General features: G+C 37.2%; 1 protein-coding gene across 3 annotated transcripts in view; it reads left to right on the forward strand.

Annotated features, from left to right (window-relative positions):
• The window catches only part of LOC307126012 (flotillin-2a), a 34,786-nt gene that overhangs the window by 6,332 nt on the left and 2,566 nt on the right, over nucleotides 1–25,888 (forward strand). Inside the window, exons 2-10 of one of the 3 annotated variants that reach the window (XM_079816331.1) lie at nucleotides 1,440–1,521; nucleotides 9,448–9,538; nucleotides 18,767–18,890; nucleotides 20,626–20,744; nucleotides 20,871–20,984; nucleotides 21,454–21,573; nucleotides 21,714–21,928; nucleotides 23,604–23,787; nucleotides 24,523–24,672. In XM_079816331.1, the coding sequence (XP_079672457.1) occupies nucleotides 1,440–1,521; nucleotides 9,448–9,538; nucleotides 18,767–18,890; nucleotides 20,626–20,744; nucleotides 20,871–20,984; nucleotides 21,454–21,573; nucleotides 21,714–21,928; nucleotides 23,604–23,787; nucleotides 24,523–24,672 (1,199 nt within the window). Of the gene's footprint in view, nucleotides 1–1,439; nucleotides 1,522–8,781; nucleotides 8,873–9,447; nucleotides 9,539–18,766; nucleotides 18,891–20,625; nucleotides 20,745–20,870; nucleotides 20,985–21,453; nucleotides 21,574–21,713; nucleotides 21,929–23,603; nucleotides 23,788–24,522; nucleotides 24,673–25,888 lie in introns of all 3 variants that reach the window. The other 2 variants (XM_079816333.1, XM_079816332.1) reach the window with 2 other exon arrangements.

The raw sequence follows: 25,888 nt of genomic DNA on the forward strand, positions 1-25,888 counted from the left end.
TCAGGACAGATCATAAGACAAATTGCTCATAAGTTTACAGATTTTCAAATATAAAGTAGGTCTGTAAAAAGTCACTGAGTGACTGATTTGAAAAGTTAGTTACAACAAAGAAACACATATTAAAAAGTGGCAATTCGATTATTTTGCATTTACACTTAGGCGAGTACACAAAGCTGCGAAAACTCCCGTTATATTTATTCAAGCTCTCTACGCTGTGCAATGAATCTCTTATTTATATTGTGTTAATAGTTTGCTGGTTATAATGAAAGGATTCGTAAACATGCAGAACTCACGCAAAACAAAAACTCGCTTTGAGCGTATTCTTTCTGACTAACTTAAACACATCTGATTGGCCACTGCATTTATGCGCTCAACAGATATATGATTGGCTACAAAAAAACAAGCTGAAAAAAACACGTAAACAGAAACCGTTGACACTTTTCACTAAGCGCTAACGGTGCGTGCCCACTGGTGCTGAGCTGAGCAAGAGTTTTCAATTCATTCCAATGGAATTTGAGCTTCACGCTCGCACTGTGTATTGTGGTATTGACAGCGGACCGGAGAAAGCATTTAGAGCAGCCGAGATCGTCAAAAGGTTGGCTTGTTCTTTATGCAGTAAACCGCGGTCAGCAACCAATCGCTGTGAGGTTCAGGTAGTGACGTCTGTCTTGAGCATTCAAAAATATGCGTATTGTGCCGGAGTTTGTGCTGGATTTAGTACGTAAATCATATTGCTTAGACATTGGATGCTTTGCAGTTGTTATATATAACATATAACAACTTTGTTTCCAAATGCCCTTAGTAAAGATATGCTGTCAATTTTCTAAACTTTTGTTAACCCAGCCATTATAATCACAACGAACGCATCCAAACTGCAATTTTTAACATACATACAAACTGCAAAGCGTCCTATGTGTAAACAGTATGTCTTACGCTTCTAAATCCAGCATAAACAAATTTCTTTCACTCTTGAACAGTAAGACATTCACTGGTTCACAAGCTGTTTTGTTTGGAGCAGCTAGCCTAGTTGATTATTGACTTGAGCTGATTTCTGTAAACATTTAACCACCATAGTGGTTTGGTAAGACTGTAACTGTGAGTTGGGGCTTTCCAGTGATGTTCATTGGTTGTGGTTTTAATGATGAAGTTGTTGTTCAGTTTGTAAACCAGTTTGGTGAGGCTTGTATGGGATTTTTAACATTTGTAGGTGGTGAAAGTGGTGATTGACTGATTGCTTGTGAAATGCGCTGAATGATTTGTTTTTTTATAATGAAAATATATAGTTTGATTCGAATACAATTTGAAATGAAATTGTATTAACAAAGTATTCACTTTTGTGTTAGTTTGCCACAAATGACTGCCTCAAACACATGCTTTTGAAAGTGGGATTAATGTGGAATGTGAATTTGTACTAAATATGCCTGTGCTTATTTTCTCAGGTGGCTGCTGTGGCTCTGATGAGAAGAGATATACAGTGGGCGGCTGGGCCTGGGCATGGTGGCTTATCACCGACATACAGAAGTAAGAATGTCCATTCATTCACACATTCACTCCTTTTGTTGTGTTTATCGGCTCACAATACAAACAATCATTCTACCACTGACTGAATGACTATTCTCCATTTATGTACCTTTCAGTTCCCCTTAAGTGGGAATTAGGACAGTTTTAGAGACATGTCACAGCATGCTCACGTTTATCTGGATAGACTATTATAACCTCTTGTGAATATAATATGTCCATGAAACTTAGCTTCCCAAACACATTTAACACTGTCGACTTAAGGCCTACAGGATAAATCATTGATAGTATATAGTAATAACTAGTTTCCTAGCCAGAAAGGAAATATCGTAGCTGTTCTCACACTGCATTGTAAAACTACAAGAATGGATGAATAAAAGATAGGAGTCTGTGATGTGATATCAAGTCCTGTTAGCTAGGCTATTGAGCACTCTTCCTTTTAAATGTGTTCAGTGATATAGTCTTCAATCTAGACAGCTTACAAATGTTATACACAAACATTGTCTAATATATCAGAACTCAACCCCCTCCACTCGCATGAACTCACTTCATTAAGTCCTTCGTATTCAGGGCCAGTGTTTGGAAAAATAAACAGAGTTAACAATACTAGAGCGTAGAGTGAGGTTCAGTTTTCAATGGTTACAAATAGAGGTGCAGCCTCTGCTTATAAATATATAGTACTGTAGTCTTTCCAAAATCTTCAAGTTCAAGTACAGTTGAACTAAAATATATGGGGTTTTTCACACTTAACATTGTTTACTCCGGGTTATAGGAAACCTGGGTTATCATGGTTTTTAGTGCTGTCAATATATAAAAAAAATTAACTAGTTAATCACACAATTTTCCGTAATTAATCGCGATTAAATCGCACCTAAAATTTAAGTTTTTAATATATTTTATTGTTGTAATACTTTCACATTTAATCTTCAAAATAATGTAGAAACAACATAAAGACAGTATATTTTAAATATTTGTTTAATGGCATCTTTTTACTAATCACTATGAATGAAGGCCAGTATCACTGATACCAATACTGATGTTTCTATTACATGGAATTTTTCCCCTCAATTTTAGCCATTAATTATAGCCATTTAACTTTACAGTATAATTGAAAGCTGTCGATTGTAACATTTAATAGGCATTAAAAAAAATATAACATTTAATTTAAGTGAACTTAAAAGAATCTTCACATAAACCCACTGTAATAAATGTTACGTTTAGCTGTGCCTTTTATACTGTATAGCAGGGTTCAACACTAGCTATGTGTTCACACCGCGTCAAAGTGGCTGGAAGTCATTCATTTTCAATGTGAGCCGATGGCGAGCAGCGGCGCGTCTTGGACAGTTTGGGTGTCGAGGAGAGTTGAAATCAAGTCAACTTTATGGTAATGATATATGACGTGGTTCGGCGGCAACTAATCGGAATGTAGAAGTCCTGCGCTTGAGAGGATTCCAGAGAACACAGTCCTGTAAAGTAATCTTCGGTTCCGACCACATTAGTTCCCAAACAAAATGGAGGAGAGGTTGATCATTGCTGTGGCGGTTTTGATAAGAAGGCACGCAACACGGGAATGCAATTAATTTGCTCAAAACAACACCGATTGGACCAATTGCATTAATGCTGCACTTCAACCAGGACAGCCCCTGGCCCTTTGAAAGTGAAAGTGACCTTTTCGATCGCACCGCAGTGCCCCCGCGAACGTGATTTCTACCAAGGGGGACCCCGCCCCTCTCCGAACGCGACTCTTTGCAGATATTGTTTATGCTCAAACAGCAACAGTACACACTAACTAAAGTTTAAAAATTGAAATCATAATCAACCACCCCTTTAAAAAAACATTCGATCTACGTCAGAGCATCCACAATTCCTTCTACAGCATTTTTGGCAGGGCAGCCAGAGCGAATTTTGACGCTCTCGTCGGCGGCAGTGTGAATGCACAGTAATTTTTTTTTCAGGCGTTATTCAGTCAAGAGCAGTGAGTGGTCATTTTTTGTCCGTTCAAGGGTGAAAGAGAACTCTACACGGCACTGCCATGCTGTCTGAAGCGGCATTCTGTACACACATTTAGCGTGTTTGTTCACAGATGCACGCCAGTAAAGATATTTTGCGTCTTATCGAATTTGAATGGTTTAATAGCACTTGAGTGAATGATAGCGTGATCATATACTATTGCACAGCCAAAGGATGACAGAAACAAAAACAGATGCTGTGTTAATTACATTAAATATTTTTAATGTGTTAAGGCCTGTTCACACCGGGACGATTTTCGCGTGCGTTTATCGCCAACGTTTAACGCCTTGTGACTACACAAAGGGCGCCAATGTGAGTGTGCACACCGACGCGCAAAACGGCAAGCGTAAAAGCACCATTTAAAAAAAAAAACACCTCGGGTTTGTTTTTTTATTTTGACGCAGTGCGTTAAAAACTGCCCATGAGATCAGCGCTTTTGTTCACGTGCCTGGAGCTGCTGAAGTGACAGTAAAACACGGCTTGGTGACGCTCAAGCACAAAATGGTCTTGCCGAGCACACATTGATACGACGAAGAAGTAGTAAGTAGACAAAGAAGAAGATGAGCTGCTAATGCTGCTTGCCAGTTAGCAAAAAGTGTGTGAATGGTTTTGGCCATAGACATAATATATCTGTGGTTTTGGCAAGCACGTAAATACCGTCTCTCTTCTTCTTCTGTGTGACAAGCGAGTGTCAGAAGCGTAAAGTGCCGCAGCACCACCGTGTGTGCTGGGAGCGCATCTACTGAATGTGCACGTTCACTCGGCGTATCGCCGGTGAAAATTGCTTGGGTTTGAAAACTCAAGACGCGCCGAAAAACGTCACGAAAAACGCTGGCGATAAGCGTGCGCGATATTCATTCCGGTGTGTACAGGCCTTTAAACGGAAAAAAATAATTGCATGCTTTAGCGTGTTAATTTTGACAGCACTACAAATGTTATGTTTCATACAGTTTATTCTTTGCCCTAGGTTAGGAATTAATCCTGGTCATTCAGGTTTTTGAGGGTTTAAAATCGTAACCTTCAGTTAAATTTCTTATTTGCATATTTACAATGTCATTATCACTGATTGGATGAACTGTTTAGATAACAGCTTGTCCCACTCCTGCACATTAGACTTATTACTGAATATACACATTTCAGTTTGATATTTAGTTTTTTCCCTAAAAGTTATTTATAAAGATGATAACCTGGTTTTAAGCACAGTGTGAAAATCCCATATGTGTCATTCAGTATGACCTTTGTTTGTGTAGTGTACACAGGGCTTGTAGCTATCAGAACATTAGCAAGAGGACAACACATCAAATGTATGAAATAAATGTACAGTTTATTTCCATTTCTTGTTCCCTCTTTTAATCGTTATTGACTTTGAAATTATGCATGTGTAATCTCTAATAACCAGCCTGCCTATTCTCTGATGTACCTCTCCTGTTCATTTTGTTTAAGTGTTTGCTGAGCTAACCTGCCTTAACACGCTGGACTCACCCGTGTGTGTCTGTCTGACCTGTTTCTGGTATCTCTCTGCTGGGATCATAAGATTATTATGCTATATCGACTTTTATCACATTTCCAGTCTGCAAAGCGGAAGGATTGAGTGCTAGATAATAGATTTGTCACTTCAGATGCTGTCGTACATTAAATTGGGATATGATAAATGGCAAATTACCATGTCAAGCTAAAGAGACCATTTGAAAGGTTTATTGTAAAGTTCGTTAACATAGTTTATTTGATTTATCAAAACCGACGGGAACCATTGCCTGGAACACAGGCAGGAAATTGGTTATATATAAAAGTGGGATGTGACGACACATGGACGTGTGGAAAAGGTATATTGCAGAAATGCAGCTATGATTTTTAAACGTTACAGCTAAAATTAAGATTTATATTTCATAATTTTTTATTAGAGTCAATAGAACAATGTAACAATTGTCAAAGATTAAATGTCAGAAAAAGAAATGTCAAATGTGTATGAATAAAGGGTTGCTGTATTCAGTGGTTACAGCAGTTGTTCAGTTGAGTGCATAGCTTAGAAATAGAGCAAGGCTGAGTGGGATATATCTTGCCCTCCCCCTTTCCTGATAAAGAACGTAGTAATCTAGTTTGCTGGCAGCTCTAAAAGGTACATTGATCTAATTTTAAAAGATTGAGAGAGATGTAGGGCTTGCTGCATCAAAAGGGCTGAAATTAACATTCAGTTGAGGGATCCTACTGCATATCCCTGTGCATGTTACCCATTCAGACACGCCCTGTTTCATTTCAATCCAATTAAAAAGCACTTTTTCAAATAGAACTATACTGGTACATTAACTTTGTAGATGAATCCTAGACTATGGTCTCTTACACTAATAACTGTCCCATGTTATATGGGTTTTAGCTATATTAGGGGTGAGCTATATTAGCCCAACAATCCACTAGAATAGTATGCCACCTGGGACCTTGACCACAGTTATGTGAAACATTGTAAACCTGCAGGATATCAAACATATTTGATATTTTGAGACAGTTTTAGTAGAACACATTGTTTTCATTTGTCATACGTCTCCTAGCACAGAGATGGTTCTGAACCATAGATATGTATACGTAGATTCCACATCTGACCGCTCCAGACACGTTGACGTGTCCGCCATCTTGGAACAGTCAACATGATGCTGTTTATCACTCGCACTAACATATCAATGAATTTTGTAAGGGATAATCCACAGCTAGATGTGCATTAAAAAAATTTAATGCATGACGTGGAGGCAAAGAACCGCCCGACAGGAGCAGGAGGATGGATTACAGTTAGCCATGGATTATTGCTTACAAAATTCATTGATAAGTTAGTGAGAGAGAGAGAGTGTGCACTAAAAGATTTTAATGCACTTTGCGGGGGCAACCACCCTCCTTCACATCGGGCGGTTCTTTGCCTCCACGTTGTGCATCAAAATAGTTTAATGCACAGCTAGCCATGAATTATCCCACTTATACCATGTTCACTTGCTAACATTGACAACTTAAAGCTTTTATTGATGTTTGCAGTGCAATATTTGACCAGAAGGGTAAAACTGACAGTTATTTTTCATCTGTCAAATCTTTGTTAAAGGGATGATGAATTGAGAAATCAACTTTCCCTTGTGTTTTTGATATATAAAATGTCATGGTAATATAAGAATATCCTGTAGGTTTCAGAGCTGAAAGCTTCCTTGTTAGTCAAAGAAAAGCTTTTATTGACACCAGGCCCAGCAAACGATCGATCTCAGAATGTGCCCGGCTTAGACATCAGAGTATAGTGAAGCACCGCCTCAACAGAAGAAGAACAACGCCTGATTCTGTAGCCCCGCCCACCGACTCGTGCCACTAACATGACATAGGCCTACAGAGAGAGCTAAACCGCATCGAATTTCTAAACATACCATATAAGCTTCATTCGGATTCCAATATTATGAATGCATGGATGAACTTTATTTTTAATGAATATCCAGCTCACGTGGGGAAGACTTTGCGTTTGTTCCTTAATTTCTGATCACGGATTCGTTTGTAAACAAGAGACTGGATTTATAGACAGGATGAGATTACATGAATGAATGAAGCAACACACTAATGTGAGTAAAACATGTTTTTTATATGTGATATTATTGCATTGTTATAGATTGTTTGATATAGATCTATTGATTGTGTACGTGTCTAACTAAACATACCTTAGCACACGGTCAAAGGCTGGAGAATACTTTATTTGTGGTTCTTGATGTGCGTTGTTCACTCTCTTGACTTGATATTTGAAGAAAAAATACAATCGCGGAAGTTTTGATCATGCAGTCTGCAACGTACTGGCGCGCGCGTGTCTGTGTGTGTGTGTGCAATGCGCGGTTCGCGCTTATATCCACCGATCGGGCAGGCCAAGTAATAAAAAAATAACATTCCAATCAATCGCAGGTGGATGAGAGATAAATCATTGTGTTTGTTTGATAAAGACATTTTGCGATCCCTGTGGGACAAATTATTCCAGTTGTCACTTTCAAAAGAATCCCTCACGGTGTACTCGCGGGTAGCCGAAGCTCATTAAATATGCAAATCTTATTCAATCCTAGCCGTGGGCGTTTACTTTCAAGTCTTCAGTGCGGCGCGCCCATCAAATCCGAGAGTGCAGGAGAGAGCCTCAAAACCAGGGTAGAAAATAGCCTATTACTTATTCATTATGATGTTTTTGAATGTAAAAACCACGCAAATGTCATAAGTTGACCTCAGACAACAGTATAAAAAAAAGCCAGTTCATGACACCTTTAACTGATTTGATGTAAAATTCTATATGATGTAAAATTATTTAAATTAATATATTATTATTATTATTAGCGTATTAAAACAATCTTAAAATAAAATTAAAAAAACATAATCAAGATCTAAACTGAAATCATATTTCTTTATTTTCTTCTGCTGCTGTATTGTTACTGGATTGAAACACATATGCTTTAATTAATTTAATTAATAAATTGGGTTAATTAATTTACTTATATCGACACCCCCAGTTTCTGTTAACAATATAGTATATTTGCTATATGTATTATAGTTCTAGTTCTGTTAATATTAATATATATATATATATATATATATATATATATATATATATATATATATATATATATATATATATATATATATATATATATATATATATATATATATATATATATATATATATATATATATATATATATAGGGGACCTTTGAATATTGTGTGGGACAATGGGGTCTTAGAGTCGAAAAGTGGATTTCCACAGTTATCATCTTGTTAAAGAATATGAGATGATGTTAACCTACTGGAAGATTCCAATTAATCTTCCACCTACACAAAAGTTGTACTTTATTGTGAATTCTGTTCAAATTATATTTTTTTTTAAATCAAAATCTATTTTTTTAAAAACCGTGAAGCCTTTTATCCAAATCCACTTTTAGCATGAACACCTTAAAGAAATTGCTTTGTCATATATGTTTAAAGGAGTCGTCAAGGGGCGGAGGCAGGTAGTGCAAAGGCTAATTATAATGGATATACTGGATAAGACATCCATTCAATGATGAGATTTCAAAGATAAATGACATGATACAGAAGATCTCTCCATCTGCAGCAGACTGTGGCTCCCTGATGGTCTGGATTCAACTGCAATCAACATCTATACCCATCCTCCCTAACCTCTGTCCCGCTCCTTTCACATATGTTAACACTGATAATATTGTGCTGTCCTGCCTCCCCTTCCTCCTCCCCTCCCCCATCTTCCCACATAGACTCTCTCTGGAGATAATGACCATCCTCTGTCGCTGTGAGCATATCGAAACTTCGGAGGGTGTCCCCTTGGATGTGACAGGGGTCGCTCAGGTAATCACACTGAATGAAACAAGCCAACCAAATGAGACAATGAGAACAATTCTAGGCGCTCAGGGTATGAAGGGCAGTGGCCTGGTTCCATTTCCTGCGTTACACACATACACATGCTCTCATGCTCTCTTCCACACTCTTGTGTTGGTCTTCCTCTGCAGTGAAGGAGAGCCAGTCATCTCTCACTATCTTTGTCTGATGTTTGGCTACGCAGCGCGCTCATGGCTCATGTAACTAATGGCTCACGTCAGCGTGCTCTGTCTGTTGGGTGTGTAATGGATGATGATGGATGGATTAGATAGGCTTTTGGGAATATTGTGGGTCGGGAAATAATCTTTGAGGTTCGGGGAATCTGAATCCAGACAAGTCCATTACAGCCCATGGTCAAAACACCTGATTTGTGCTGACCAAGTGGTCGTGTCTTCGTATTTTCACCCTACAGATTCATTTTGTGTTGTTTACCTTCACGTCTTTCTTTAATCCCACCTTCTTCCTGTTTTCACACCGCTTGACATTCTTCCCGTAGTTCATAGCCAACTTTTTTGTTTTGTTTCCCTTTTTTGCGTTTTCCACAGGATAACCCTTGAGATTATGACCCTGCAACCCAAGTGTGAGGATGTAGAGACAGCGGAGGGGGTAGCTATTGCTGTCACAGGTGTGGCACAGGTAAACCACCTTACCTCACCTAACCACAGCTCCAAATGCCTCTTTCAGGTTTGCCAGACTGGTTAGAGCCAACACCCCTTTATCATCATTTCCTTTCATTTCATTGCTGCCTTTTCTGGTCCCTGAATTTGACCCCCCTCAGGGATAAACTGTGCCCATCTTTGTCAATCTCTCATCAGACTGAAGGTCACTGATTTGTGCTTAACATGATCGGTCATGTTCGGTCAATCAAAGATTAAAAAAGTTAATTTACTGATGATTTTTGGGGGAAACGCTTTCTCATTATGCTGTGAATTAATTTGATCTGTTAAATAGAAGAATCAATGGCTCTGTTTAAACCCAGTAAGATATATTGCTGTATACTGCTTTCATAGGCAGTATATAGTACATAAAAATGAACCGCTTTTCCACTGACGGGCCAGTGCAAGCAAGGACTAACAGCGTGCCGGGCGGGGCCAATAGCCTCAGACCTCTAGCACCAAGGACAAAAGCAAGTTGCGTTTCCACTGTCGGGCCAGTAGCCCTGCAGCACTACCCTGAAACCCGTCCTTAACACGCCTCCATAGAACGACGTCACACAACCCCACCGTTTCATCAGCTGACAGAAAACTAGCTAGATCGCAAAATTAGCATGACAGACGGGAACGTTTGGTCTTAACTTAAAGTCCCTGTAAAGGCAATTCTGAGATTTGTTTCTAAACCCATTATAAATGTTAGAAATGTTTTGCTGAAACACGTTACACAGACTGTGAACTATGTAGTACTGAATTGTGAAGTTTGACCGTTAAACAGTTTTTCACTATTGCTGTGTTCAGGAATTTTTCAGGATTCTATGACGCACTGGAGCCACTGTGCATATGGCCCCTCCCCCAACACTATCATAACTTTTGATGACGCACGGGAGCCACTGAGTCTGGCTCCTCCCCTAACACGATCATAACTAGAGCACATTCGCATCAGTTTGCCCACTCGATCGCGAGTTACTGTCAGTACCGTTAGTTACTATAGCCTACAACTTACAAAACGGCTTACGAAACAAAAACGATGCTGTCCAGATGAGGTGGATTAATTTTGTGAACAGCTACCTTGATGGAGAGCTGAGGATCACCACCAACACCCGCCTCTGCAGTGACTTTGCACCGGATAGTTTTACAAACTTTCATCGGAGAAAACTGGGATTCACTGATAATCCGCTGCAGAATGGGGCTGATTATCTCCCGCACCATTTACGGCAGCTTTCCCATGAGTGGGCGTGGTTTCGGCGCAGACAGCGGACACGCCCCCAGCGTTTGAGAGCAGAGAATGCTGCTTATTTTTTCAAGATTTTGATAAGCTATTTTATTTACTTGCCGGATTTTTTTATGATTCAAATTTGGCTAGGTGGTTAATAACTAGGGGTGTAACGGTACACGTATTCATACCGAACCGTTTCGGTACAGGGCTCTCGGTTCGGTGCGCGTGTGTACCGAACGGTTACGAATGCAATCTTTAACAGTTAACAGTTGGCTTGTTTTAAGCGCGGAACACCCTTCAATCCTAGTTCCCACTCGAACATAATGAGTATTCAGTTAACTTTATCACGAGATTCAAACGATAAATGCCGTTTTGACGCTCTTTAATGTGACGACCTATCACTGTATAGGCGCTTCAATTCAAGCGGCCGCGGCGCACGCGAGTGAACGCGATCATCTCTTCCAGAAAAATAAACATGAATTAATATCTTAAGGTATGTTGAGGATAACACTTACTGAAACATATCATATGTCGTGTAATCGCTCAATCAGTGTTTCAATCGCGGAAAGACGTCAAACAGCTTGTTAACAATGTCACGCAGCATTATTTACCTCAGAGTTAGAAGTCAGTGTCCACAGCTGTTAATTCACCAGAGAAATCAACTCTTTCACTAAATATATGCACTATATTAGCCTATATACTGTTTATATATATATATATATATATATATATATATATATATATATATATATATATATATATATATATATATATATATATATATATATATATATATATATATATATATATATATATATTATTTCTACTTAACCTGTTAGTAGAATAGTAGAGTCTTGATTATTTAATGCTATGTTTAGATAAATCTGTCATGAAAATGACAGTCACTAAGATTATATTTCAACAACGAATAGGAGAAAAAACATAATTTTATAATTAGATTTAGGAGTTAATGCAAAAACTGCCTTATGTGAAGTTTACATGTTTGCACACAATGTGTTATTTGAGAGTTGATTATCCTATAACTAAACATAAATATCAGCTGAATGGCTCATAGTTTTTGGGCTCTGTTGTTAACCTTTAATATAGTAATAATGTGCAAGTAAGGGCTCCCTATAAATAGTTTACAGCATTATCTTTAAGAAACTTTTTGTTATAATTTAATTAATTTAAGGACAGACACAATTTTTTCAGTAAACCACTGTTTAATAAAAAATAAATAAAAAGCCATTTCTTAAAACTGCTGTACCGAACCCGTACCGAACCGTGACTTCAAAACCGAGGTACGTACCGAACCGTCAGTTTTGTGTACCGTTACACCCCTATTAATAACACATTTGTCCGTGGTGTGACAAACTCAGAACACATATTTCATTTTGACTTTACAGGGACTTTAAGATAAAACTTAAGATTCCAGCATCAATATTTGACCAATGTTTTGCAATAAAAATGTTACAGTGACAGTAATTTATTAATTTGTGTCAGGAATGTACATCAATCATGCTGAATCAAACTGTATTTACCATTTCACATAAAAAGAACACACACCTTTTCAGTTGCACCTGCTTCCATTTATTTGCGATCACAGGAATGCACAAACAACTCCATTAAGGCTTTTAAGTCCAAAAACATACACATTTAGAAAAATATTGATATCATATCATATACTGTTATCCATTCAGCCAGAGTAACAGAGGGACCTCAAGAGAAGAAAACAAGAGTTATGAGTTAACTGGAGTGAATGTTTTTCATGACATATATGCGGATTCATTAGCCCAGTATCAACAAAGGTGAACTGACTTATTCATGACCACTCCTCAAGCCCAAGTTGGCCCACTTTGGACAAAGTATTCGGTGGGCCAAAAACCTCTGGCCGTTGGCCCAGAGGAAGCCCATTGAGGCCCGATCAAGCCCCAGAAGTAACAGTGGAAAAGCGACTGACCTTGGCACGCACTAGCACACTCGCTTTTGGCCTGACGGTGGAAACGTGGCTATTGTCCCTTTAGTTCGAAGTGTATAAGAGACTTGACTCACAATTGATTTCAATAGCTTTTTAAGTTAGCATGTGATGCTTGCTACTCATGTCGTAATTACCTTAATTATGGTTCTACTCTGCGATGTTCGCATCCTCTTTGATCTTTTCTCTTATAAAAGGTCTTTAAATCGTAGCTTAACATGTCCTCCTTATTATAAAAAAGCATTTATCTAACCAAGCTCCAAAAATGTTTCATTTGGATATTGTGGGATCCCTGAAGTAACATGGGCAAATACATTTGCATATGGCCGCCTCGATGAATGTATTCAAGACATCGATGAATACATCATTGCATCGGGAACATATTAAAATGATTTATTAAAAAAAATCTTGACCCCTAATGTCTTTAAAATGTCTTGACTCCTTTAAACAGAAATATGAAATCTTGACATTTCTTTTGTATTATCTGCCATCTTGGATGTTTTCCCACTGGGCCCATCTGAGTAGAGCGTGGGATTGACTTCTGTCTTCACAAATCATACAGAATTTGGCAAAAAAATAGGTGCTTAATCTTCTTATATTTTGAAACCTTCATATCGGGAACGCATCTATGATGCCCACAAGGTTTTAGAACAGAGCCGGTATGTTGCCACATTCTGTGACCTTCATGTCGTTGTAGTGTACATGTTTGTAATGGTTTTCTGTTTTAAAGCACCTAAAAGCTTTTCTCAAACAGAAGGAATGCTGATTCGTTTTGTTCTTTGATTTGACAATTTTTTTTGATTGTTCTCGGTTGACTGTGCCAAAACTTGCAGCGTTTAACTGAAGTCACATGTTTACCCTCATGAACATTTCTCTGTTCTTTTGAAAACCCAACTTCAGAGAGGAAATACTTATATTTCCACTATGGTTACAACTAAGCATGTGGCAATACCTGTACTGCAAAATCTTTCATTCAGTTTTCAAAGCCTAATTCTCTTTCTTCAGCTGTTATTTTCTCTGTGATTACTTAGTCGGGTGTTGCTTTGAACAATGAGTGCATTGTAACACGAAGAGGCAGTCTAGCCCTTACAGAGCATGTAACTCTGGTAGTCACATGTGATTGGATGAGGAATTTAAACAAGACATTCCACAGTTGAATTCAGTCTCCATAGAGACTTGAGCTCAAGGTCTCACCATAGAGAGACTGTATGATTACATTTTTTCCTTTGTAACATGAGAGTGAAGGTTATTTAATAAGAATTCATTTGTAAAACACTGTTTAGCCCTGCATGTTATACCCCCTCTAATTTTAGAAAAAGTTTATCTTGTGTGTTTTGTTAATAGAGTCCTTGCAGCTGTTGAACGAATGAACCCACTTATCTGTTGACCTCCCAGTCCTCTGCAATATCTTACATGTTACCATACATGTTAACCAGCAGACATGGATAGACCCAGATAATGTTAGATTTGTTGGGTTTTTTAACTTTCCTTAACAAGAAAAAACACATCTGGAAAGAAGAGAAAGTCTTCTTTAATCCAAGAACAAGTTTTCAGTCTTGACCTACTTTAATTTTCATGTGTTGCATGATTTCCTTCCTTTGAGTTTTGGCTGTGGTTTCCCATGAGCACACCATGAGTGGTTCTGTTTGTTTTGGTGGTCATGCATGCAGCCTTCATTTGAATGCTTGTTACAGCGCCGCTCCCCCTGTTGACTGTGAATGCTACACTCGATTTGTTATTGGCAGTTTTTATTTAAATGAACGGCCGCTGATTCTGAAAGAACTCAAATTAGACTCAGACAATATTGTCTAAACTCCATAATATTAACCTTTTCCTCTGGCATATCAAGGCCTGTTCACACCAACACAAATGTTTGGCACGAAAATTTGGTTCGGTTTTTGCATGCAGTTTGTCAATTTGCATTAAAGGGGTCATGAATTGAGAAATCAAATTTTCCTTGATCTTTTGCCGTATAAGAGGTCATTGTACTATAAAAATATCTTGTACGTTTCAGAACTCAAAACTTCCTCGTTAGTCCAAAAACAGCTTTTATTGAAACCAAGCTGCCCAAATTTTTGGATTGTCACATCACATTATGACATAACAGTGTGGCAAAAGACCGCCTCTGCAGAAGAAAATCACCTACTTTTACATCGTTGCCTCTTTAGCCACACCCACCAATTCATGCATGTCATGTAGTAGTAAATACGAGAGAAATGCAAACACAAGTGAGCGACATCTTCGGATTTGTCATCATCAACACGTTTCATTTTATTTAAAACATGACACTGCAAATGGCAATGTATACGTTTTTTCACTTTATTGAAAAGGATAAACGATTATACCCTGTTTTCGATACCGAAGTTATTCTGTCAACTATAACTGTATTTGCCACAACCAAGACTTATAAAGCATATGTAATACACATAAATGTTTCGCATTGTTGGCAAATGTTTCAAATATATAACAAGATATTTTTCAACATCAGAGGTTTTCAAAACAATTGGACATGTGGCAGGGACGTCGAAAATTATTTTAATATGCAAAATCATAGAACTGGGCGTATATTTCCAAGTATTTAATGCAGCACGCACCTCAAAACAGAGTGTGACACCCACTTGGAATGAAAAAGAAAGGAAGTAAAACATTATTTACATGTTTTCAAACAGCTGTTTAGATTTTTGCATTTGCCATGGCGTTAATCACCACCAATACAAGAGTACAGAGACAAGAGAGACCATTCCGTTTTTTTTCTTCTGCTGTTGCTTAGCAAAATCTCTGTTCGCCACCATGTCATGGTTTTATTTAACGGCAGCATCTCTGTGTCTGAACGCGACCAAAAGCGCAAATCTAGTGAGTTCTGTTTTCTTTGAAGTACAACTTGAATAAGAGATTAGAAAAAAAAAAAGTCACATTGACAGCTGTTCATTCAAAAAAAAAGTGTTGTGTGAACAGACCTTTAGTCTGATTACTCTAAAAATGCAGTGTCGGTATGTGGAAATATGGTTCCGGATCACAGCAGTTCAGTGAAACATTTATCTAGAACATCATAAATACTAGACCAGCCATTACCTGATGCCTCCCACATGGCATTACTCCTGTAATATGGAGTCTTTTGAGATTCAGTCTGCGACTGTTTTCCCCCACCCACATTTTTGGCTGCATGCTGCCGTGTATTGTACTGCTTGTAATATACCACCTGTTTGATGACTGCTCGACTATGGCGAGGATACACAAACACCCTCCTGCCAGTGTTGGTTGAAGTTCACCTTTGACACTGCACTGAAATCAGCTTTCTTCATAATCACGTACTGCTGCAATAACCAGGCCACATGCAGAATTTTTTTCAGCTTTGAAAAAAAGTTTTGATGTTTTCATGGGAAGCTGGTTGTAGTTCAGTACAGAGGGACGGCTTCTACCCCGGAACATTAAACCCACAAAAACTCCCCCTCTCTTTCTGCAGCATGAGTTCATTCTCCTTTCCTTTTCACAGCCATGGAGAGAGATTGTTTCAAAGTGTCTCTCCTAGACCTAACTTACTGTTTTAGGTGAAGGGGTGGCAAGTCCAGTCCTTGAGTTTACACAATGTAGTGGCTCTGTATGAGTCTCTATGAACAATAGTTTCATTGGAAATGTCTTGAAATTTATTACATTTTTATTTATTTTATTTTGCATACAGACATGAATATTTTAGAGTGTTTTATTACCCTGTACACTGATTATAAGTTCTGTTAATTCACACTAGGGCTGGGTTATATAGATACAAATATATCTCTATATGTATAGTCTTTTTAATAATATTCTGTATATCTTGTATTCATAACTAATTAAACGCACATTTTTCTGTAATTAATCGTGATTAATTACACCTAACATTAAAGTTTTATATATATATATATATAATCGTAATAATTTTAAATGTAATCTCTAAATTAATGTAGAAACAATATAAAGACAGTATATTTTAAATATTTGATCTAACAGGAAATATCCAGAAATGGAATACAGTTATCAAACACTTGTTTTTTTTGTTAAGCTACAAAAGTTATTCAGTCAAGAGCAGTGAGTGATTTGCTCTTTTTCTTTTGCTCTTTGATTATCATTAATGACTGACATCAGAGCAACAAGTTTATTAGGCTGCTGTCACTTTAAGACCTGGCACTCATGACACGAATCTGACACATCCTATTTTCTCACAACTCTTTACGTTCATTTAAAGGTGCAGTGTATGGTATTTATGAGGATCTATTGACAGAAATGTAATATAACATACAACTATGTTTTCAGTGGAGTATAAAGAACTTACATAATGAACCATGATGTTTTTATTACCTTAGAATGAGCCATTTCTATCTACATACACCGCGGGTCCCCTTACAGTGAAATCGCCATTTTGCACCGTCATGTTTCTACAGTAGGCCTAAACGGACAAATTTCTCTACAGAGCGCTAGTCACTCTCTGCTCTCTCAACATTTTTTTCCTGCGTCGGCCCCCATAGCTTCTCTATGCGCTCCAAAAGGGAGGGGTGAGTGGTGGGTGATGCAAATCACAACCTCACCACTAGATGCCGCTAAAATACACACACTGCACCTTTAAGATTTTATTTAACTAATTTTAGACTAATTTATGAGGATACTCGACAAAAACGAAAAAAAATCTAGTTCAATGATTCAACAAAATAACCCAAATTATCTAAAAATTATGAGATGATAACAAATGATCTGTATGGCGGTATATATGGCAGTTTTCCACGTGGTATCGAAAATGGTATTGAATATCGATAGTTTTCAAGGTATCGAAGTTGGAAATTCTAGTATCGTGACAACACTAATATACATACTATAAGATGGCTTGGTCAAGGTCTGTTTTACAATGTTTTTTAACACAAGAAGAAATAGTTAATTATTTTCATTCATATGCATCTATAGATCAATGCATTAATGCATATCAACAAAAATATCTGCATCTAATTTTACTAAAACAATTTAATTTAAAATTTAATTTAGGTTTTACAAGGAAGGATGCGGTCCTTGTACATTCATTCGTTTTTCAATTTAATATTTAATATTCGATTTAAATGAGAAAACGGCTCATTTATTCATGTTTCGTTTTTTCAAAAAAAAAAAAAAAAGAGAATTTGGCTTGATTTTATATTTTTATGTTCAGGGATAGAAAATGGATAAATGGGAATCAAATATTCAAGCCATTTATCCATTTTCTATCCCTGAACCTGAAAATATAAAATCAAGCCAAATTCTCGTTTTTAATTTTTTTTGAAAAAACGAAACATGAATAAATGAGCCGTTTTCTCATTTAAGCCGTTTTCTCACTTTTTTTTTTTCTTTTTTTTAAAAACATTTCCGTTTTCTCATTTTTCAACTTTCAATATTAAATCGAAAAACGACTGAATGCAACGTACACGGACCGGATAGCAAAACATTTAATCACCCTGTCTTTAGAAAACATAGTGACCAAATAAAAAGTAATTGCAATAATCACAATATTGTTTTTTTATTAATTTTACATTTATGTAACTGATTAACCACAAAAATATTGTAAATGCTCAATCTATTGCCCAGCCCTTCATGCTGCTTGAAAGCAATGCAACATTTAGACTCTTTAAGCATGTTATTTAATTTTTTATCAACAGTATAAACGCTATAAACGCATGATTCTTTTACATACTGATTTACATTTAAATTCAGAGTGGCATGAATACTGATTGACGCATGCCCAACAACTAACCACAACCTCAGTTATACACTACTTTGCAACATCCAGCAGATTTGGTTGTGCTTATTGCTTAATGTCTGTCCCTCACACAGGGAAAGACCTTTTTTAGATTGTTTGGATTCTAGAATAGAATAGTCTGTCTCTAAAATATTAATTCAGTAACACATCAGCTGATTGTTCTATGTCTTATCCTGACACACATTGTATTAAGCTCTAGGTGTCAATAGCATGCTGTGATCCTGTGTATGCAAGTGTTGGACCATAACTGTATGTGTTCTGCTATCAGGTGAAAGTCATGACCGACAATGAGCTGCTGGGTTATGCCTGTGAACAGTTCCTGGGCAAGACCGTGTTAGAGATAAAAAGTGTGATTCTGCAGACGCTGGAAGGTCACCTGCGCTCTATTCTGGGTGAGTGACGCTGGACACTTGTGTCTATCTCCAATAGAGCGCACTCTTATCCTCAATGTGAAGAGTTCAAACAGCGTAGCGTGTACAGTTAGTGGTACATCCAAGCTCTTGCCAGATAAGCAGCATGAATTTTTCAACAGATCATTGGGACATTATGTAGTTGTGCAGGGTTTCTGCGGGTCTTAAAAAGTCTTAATTTGACCTTCTACAATTTAAGGCCTTAAAATGTCTTAAAGAAAGTCATAAATTCAATATCATGGCATTAAATTATGCGAAAATATGTACGGAATTGCAGAATGCATTCATAAAATGAATTTGGATGAATCAGTACACTTAAAGGCATACCCTTTTGTGAGTAAATAGCTCACCCAAAAAAGTAAAAAACAGAATTTGATAAAAAATAAAACCGAATAGGACCCTAAAAATATTTTTTTTTATTAAAAATGTTTTAAATTGCTGTTAAATTGTATGTTTCATGCTTTTAATTAATTCGACTTGCTTTTGAGTTATATAATTTAATTGAATCATTACAATTGTGTAAAACTAAATTAAATTGCATGCACTGCAAAAAAATTATAATAATAATTATATCTTCCTCAGGATTTTTGTTTTCCGTTACAAATATCTTAACATCCTTAAATCAAGATACATTTACTTGAGATGCAAAATGAAAAAATGAAGTCTTGTTTTCTGAGAAATCATTTACAATATTAGATGGATAGTTTACCCAAAAATGAAAATTCTGTCATCATTTACTCACCCTTAAGTTGTTCCAATCCTGTTTGAATTTCTTTCTTCTGCTGAACACAAAAGGAACATTTTGAAGAATATGGTTAACCAAAAAGTTGATGGGCCCCATTGACTTCCATAGTAGGGAAAAAATACTATGGTTCAAACAACTGTTCTGTTACAGACATTCTTCAAAATATCTTCTTTTGTGTTCAGCAGAAGAAAAAAATTCATACAGGATTGGAACAACTTGAGGGTGAGTAAATGATGACAGAATTTTCATTTTTGGGTGAACTATCCCTTTAAGTGTATTTATGATTAAAACAAGCACAAGTATCTGTCAATGGGTATGAAGATTTTGAATTAAGTTGATTTTTCTGAACCCATTGGCAGATATTTGTTCTTGTTTTCATCATAAAATCTCTTATACAAGATTCAACATTTTTTCATTTTGATATTTATATTTGATATTTGTTATTTATATTTTGCTTCTCAAATACATGTAAATGTATCTTTTAAGAATCTTTTAGACATTAGCACTGAAAAACACGACAAAACTACTGAAAAAGAACAACCTTTTTTGCAGTGTGATCAGAAGGTACAGTAAAAAAGTTACTTCAATATTCTAGTGTTTGGGAGCATAGCTATTCAAACATTAAGCTATTTTTGTAAAATTAAATAAAAAGTAATGGAGATCTGTTGGAAATTGTTTTTTCAAACGTTGAAGTGTTGCTAATACAACTCCTTGTGTGGTTCCTAGACATTTTCGTTTAGTGACCATATTGACGTGTTATGTTTACTTCAAATGTATTCCTTAATTGGTCTTAAAAAGGTCTTAAATGTACCTTCATAAAACCTGCAGAAACCCTGTTGTAGTCTCAAAGCTTTCTCTTCTCAGTGCATTTAGAAAATTGATCCATCCTTCATAATTGCAGCCTTTGAACAGGAAACGATGACGCATCACAGTTTTCATGTTCTCACTTACCTTATTTGCTCGTGTTCACAGGGACTCTGACGGTGGAGCAGATCTACCAGGATAGGGATCAGTTTGCCAAGCTGGTGAGGGAGGTGGCAGCACCTGATGTGGGCAGGATGGGTATTGAGATCCTAAGCTTTACTATTAAGGTACTCTTACATTAATATGAATAGAGTTTTTGTTTTACTCTGCTTTAAAATTTGAACAATAAGTCAATGTCTTTCAAACCCACTGCAGTTGTCAGGGTGAAAATCTTATCTGTTTTCTTCTGTTAGGATGTCTATGATAAGGTGGACTATTTGAGCTCCTTGGGGAAATCCCAGACTGCTGCTGTTCAGAGAGATGCTGACATTGGCGTGGCTGAAGCAGAGAGAGACGCTGGAATCAGGGTGAGCTGAAGAAATAAAGGAGTCACATTCCAAGACTAGAGTTCAAAATAGGGACTGAAACTGTTAGTCAGGGGAAAATATAAAAAATTAGGATGTCAAAATAAATAATGTTTTATTTTATGTTAATTTTATATAAGATTATACATTTTTAGATATCTATATTACCATTGAAATGCATGGGGTCAATAAGTTTTTTGGGGATTTCTATTATTCAGCAAGGACACAATAATATAGACATGGATACTGTTACAAAAGATTTCTATTTCAAATAAATGCTGTTCTTTTGAACGTTCTATTCATCAATAGTATATATACAGTTTAAATACAGTTTAAACAGATTGTCAAATTTAATTTTAATTTAATTCCTAATCCTTAGATAGTGGCAGGAAAGAATATTTGTGTAAGCGCATGAAAGAGTGGGTGGTGTGTAACTTTTTGTTTTCTCTCATCTCTTATTCTCTTGTTACAGGAAGCAGACTGTAAGAGGGAGATGATGGATGTGAAATTCCAAGCGGATACAAAAATGGCTGACTCAAAGAGAGAGCTGGAGATGCAGAAGGCTGCCTTCAATCAAGAAGTGAACACAAAGGTAGAGCTGAGTTATTCCTCTGGTCATTTTAAGATGTGAACACTGACGATGCACTGGTCAATCAGTGATACACACTATATGGCCAAAAGTTTGTGGACAGCCGAACACAACACCCATATATAATCATTCTTAATTTTCAGAAAGCTGAAGCGCAATTGGCCTATGAGCTTCAGGCAGCCAAGGAGCAGCAGAAGATCCGACTGGAGGAGATTGAGATCGAGGTGGTTCAGAGGAAGAAGCTGATCACCATTGAGGAAAAGGAGATCCTCAGGACAGATAAAGAGCTGATCGCCACCGTGAGGAGACCAGCTGAGGCTGAAGCCTACAAGATGGAGCAGCTCGCAGAGGCACAGAAGTGAGTAAAACGAATGAGAGGGACTTAGAGGAAAGAAAAGGAGACTGAGATAGATGTGGATGTCCTTATTTAAAGATGAGAATATTGGTATATTTTGTGTAAAGGCCCTGATACTCACAGCAAAATGTATTTTTCATTTTAAAAAGAACTTTGAAATATCTAAGCAGCGATATACAGTTGGCGAAAATCCTGACACCGCCCACATTGCTGAATATGCGCTTTCCTCTCAATAACAAAAATGACAGCTGTGAGAAAACAGCAGTTAAGAAATCATCTAATCTATGGCTGAATGATATATACAGGTTTAGCGTGTTGTACACATGACATTGCACATCCTGCAGTGCAATGTGACTATCGCGGGATAGTCACATTGCAGGATGTGCAATGTCAAGTATAGGGATCACAGTTGATTTGTGATCCGTGCGGGCTAGCTGCTCCATGGTTCGGAACGCATGTGATCACGGCTTAATTGCAAAGTTTAACCATCATAGAGCACACACAGCACATGAACACTGAATTAATTTCTCTTTCTCTTATTTTTTAAGCATGAACGGACACAATTAAGTCAAAATGTCTGCCTCTGCGAGTATCATCATAAACATGGTTGTGTGTTGTGAACAATTGATGGAGAAAACGGATGTGTATCATTGTATTGTATCTGTGCATTCGTCTTAAAGTGACAGCAGCCTAATATACCCGCAGCTGTTTGTGTCACCAATGTTAATCAAACAACAATAGAGAAAGAGAAAATCACTTTTTTAGCTCAAACAAAGATAAATTGTATTAAACAATAATATTAATTACAATTAATTTATACAGTGAATACGATGCCGTGTTATTTTATATTTTATTATTCAATTTCTGTACCTGAATAGAGTTAGATTTACCTGAGAAACATGTTAATTTCATTTGTATCTTTGTTATATTGTATTTATGAAGGCCCGAGCACCAATGATGGGAAGACTCTCTTTGAATTGCTCCATTTGTTATTATTATCTTATGTAATTTGTTAATTATTTTCTGTGCAGACTGACTCCGCTATAAAAATCACCCCAACCATCCTAGAATGATTGATTCTTTACAAATAGAGCTATTCAAATCATCTGGTGAAATTGTTGTCATATTGCAGGAAAAAAATACATACCACAATGTCAGTTTTTTTTCAATATCGTGCAGCCCTAATCTAATCATAGCACTGTGGATATTATTGTACAATCTGCAATACAGCATTCCAGTCATGTCACGTCAAGTTTATTTATACAGCACTTTATAATAGATTGCTTTAAAGCAAGCAGCTCTACAGTATTAATCATGAAAAAAGTGTCAGTGTCTCTTTCAGTTAGAATAACAACTTCATTTTCTTCCATAAAGCAGCTCTCCAGTGTGTTCATGTTTTTACTTACGGATGTCTGACCTCAATAAACTGAGCTGAAGAAATTAAGGCAGAGCCAAACCTACCTACCAATGGTAGTTTGAAGGTCTTTGTCCAGCCGGAGTGAACTTTTCTGGAAAGTTCACTTTGGAAAACTGTTTCGAACTCCCGAATCAAACTTTGTTTTTGGGCCTGATTTTGTTCGAAATGACATCATACCAGTTCATTCTTTTATCATTTGAAGTATATCGGGGCCTTAAGATATCAGATATCCTCAATCTGACTTCTGCTCCTCTCGATCAGAATGAAGAAGGTGTTGACGGCACAGGCTGAAGCAGAGAAGATCAAGCGTATTGGAGAAGCAGAGGCCGGCTCCATCGAGGCTGTGGGTAAAGCTGAAGCAGAGAAGATGAGACTCAAAGCTGAGGCCTATCAGCAGTACGGGGAGGCTGCAAAGATCGCCCTCGTCCTGGAGGCTCTGCCAAAGGTGTGTAGAAGTCAGACTAAAGAAATATGTGGGATTAAATTACAGTAATTACAGATGCAATATTTTCCAACTTGTTATGCTTACTTTTTAGAGATACACTGTCTGATACAACATATCTCAATAACGATAGCCGATTATTTAGAATTTTATGTGCCGATACCAATAGTTTGCTTTTTCTTAAGGAAAAGAAAACTCGCAAATAATACTATTATTATCAACCCTCTCATTTGGTACACTATAATATTAGAGGTTACAATTAACAATAGATGTATTATATTCAACTGCTATTTATTTTCAGATATAATAATTACACTCAAATAAAAATGTATACAAATCAGTTGCACATAAGGTAGTTTTCCGTTGATGAAACATACATTTAGTGATTATTTATAGACTTTGGTAAGTCGTACTTTATCTTTCAAAATATCTTCTGGTATTCATGCATGTTTTTCGTGATATCATTTATATTAAAGGGATAGTTCACCCAAACCTGTATGAGTTGAACACAAAAGAAGATATTTTCAAAGAATGTTTGTAACAAAGCAGATAGAGCAACCTTTGACCATCAGCTGTTTTTAAACAATAGTAAAAATAGCTTTTATTAGCCGATACTGAATTTTGTCTGATACATCGGTGCATTTCTAGTTCAAATACAATTTTGACGTCTTTTTAAAAAAAGGATGATGCTCAAGAATAAAGCTGAATGTGTTTTTGTTGTGTTTTGTACCATCTCAGATTGCTGAAAAGGTGTCAGCACCCTTGGGCCGTACCAATGAGATTGTGATCCTGAGCGGTGACGGTGGCCGCATCACTGGGGAAGTGAATCGTCTGTTGGCTGAACTACCTGTTTCTGTCAACGCCCTCACAGGGGTGGATCTGTCTAAGGTGAATGCAACTATTTCAAGTACACTACTGTTCAAAACTTTGGGGGTTTTAAGATTCTTTTTTAATGTTTTTCAAATGAATGCTTTTATTTGATCAAAAATACAGTAAAAACAGTACTATTGTAAAATATTATTGCAATTTAAAAATATATAAATATTTTAATATCTTTTAAAATGTGATTTATTGCTGTGATGACAAAGCTGAATCTTCAGCATCATTACTCCAGTCTTCAGTGTCACATGATCCTTCAGAAATCATTGTAATATGATGATTTGCTGCTCAAGAAACATTTCATAGTATTGTCAATGTTGAAAACGGTGGCTCGATGACGCACTGGAGCCACCGAGTCTGGCTCCTCCCCTAACACGATCATAACTAGAGCAAATTCGCATCAGTTTGCCCGCTCGATCGCCAGTTACTGTCAGTACCGTTAGTTATACAGCCTACAACTTACAAAACAGCTTTCAAAACAAAAACGATGATCAAGAATAGGTGGATTAATTTTGTGAACACCTGCCTCTAAAGTGACTTTATACCGGATAGTTTTTTATGACCGGATAGTTTTACAAACTTTCAACGGAGACAACTGGGATTCACTGATAATCCGCTGCAGAACCGACTATCCCCCGCCCAGGCCTTCATCCTCGTCCCGCCGACATCTGGAGCGTTTTGATCATAGACGGTCATGATCATTACGTGAGTGTCGTCTTGTGTGCTACTGCAGCTTTCCCGCGAGTGGGCGTGGTCTTGGCGCCGACAGCGGACACGCCCCCAGCGTTTGAGAGCAGAGAATGCTGCTCATTTTTTCAAGTTTTTGATAAGCTATTTTATGTATTTGCCGGATTTTTTTATGATTCAAATTTGGCTGGGTGGTTAATAACCCATTTATCTGTGGTGTGAGGAACTCCGAACACATGTTTAGTTTTGACTTTACAGGGACTTTAAACATATTGGGCCCTATTTTAACGGTCTGAGCGATTGGTCCGAAGCGCATGGTCCAAAAGGGCTAGACTCTTAATGAGTCATGGGTGTATTTTAGGCGTAATGTGCCTCATGTCCCATTCCCTTTAAAAGCCAATTGCGCTTGCACCATGACGGATTCGTTATTTGCATGGCAGAATTTGCTAGCGGATAGACTGAACGCTTATCCAGAGAGATTTTATTTTTAATATTTAAAAATGTTTGTGTGCTACTGCGCATCCCTGTGTGCGCAATA

Source organism: Gobio gobio, assembly GCF_949357685.1.
Source record: "Gobio gobio genome assembly, chromosome: 4".
NCBI lineage: Eukaryota > Metazoa > Chordata > Actinopteri > Cypriniformes > Gobionidae > Gobio > Gobio gobio.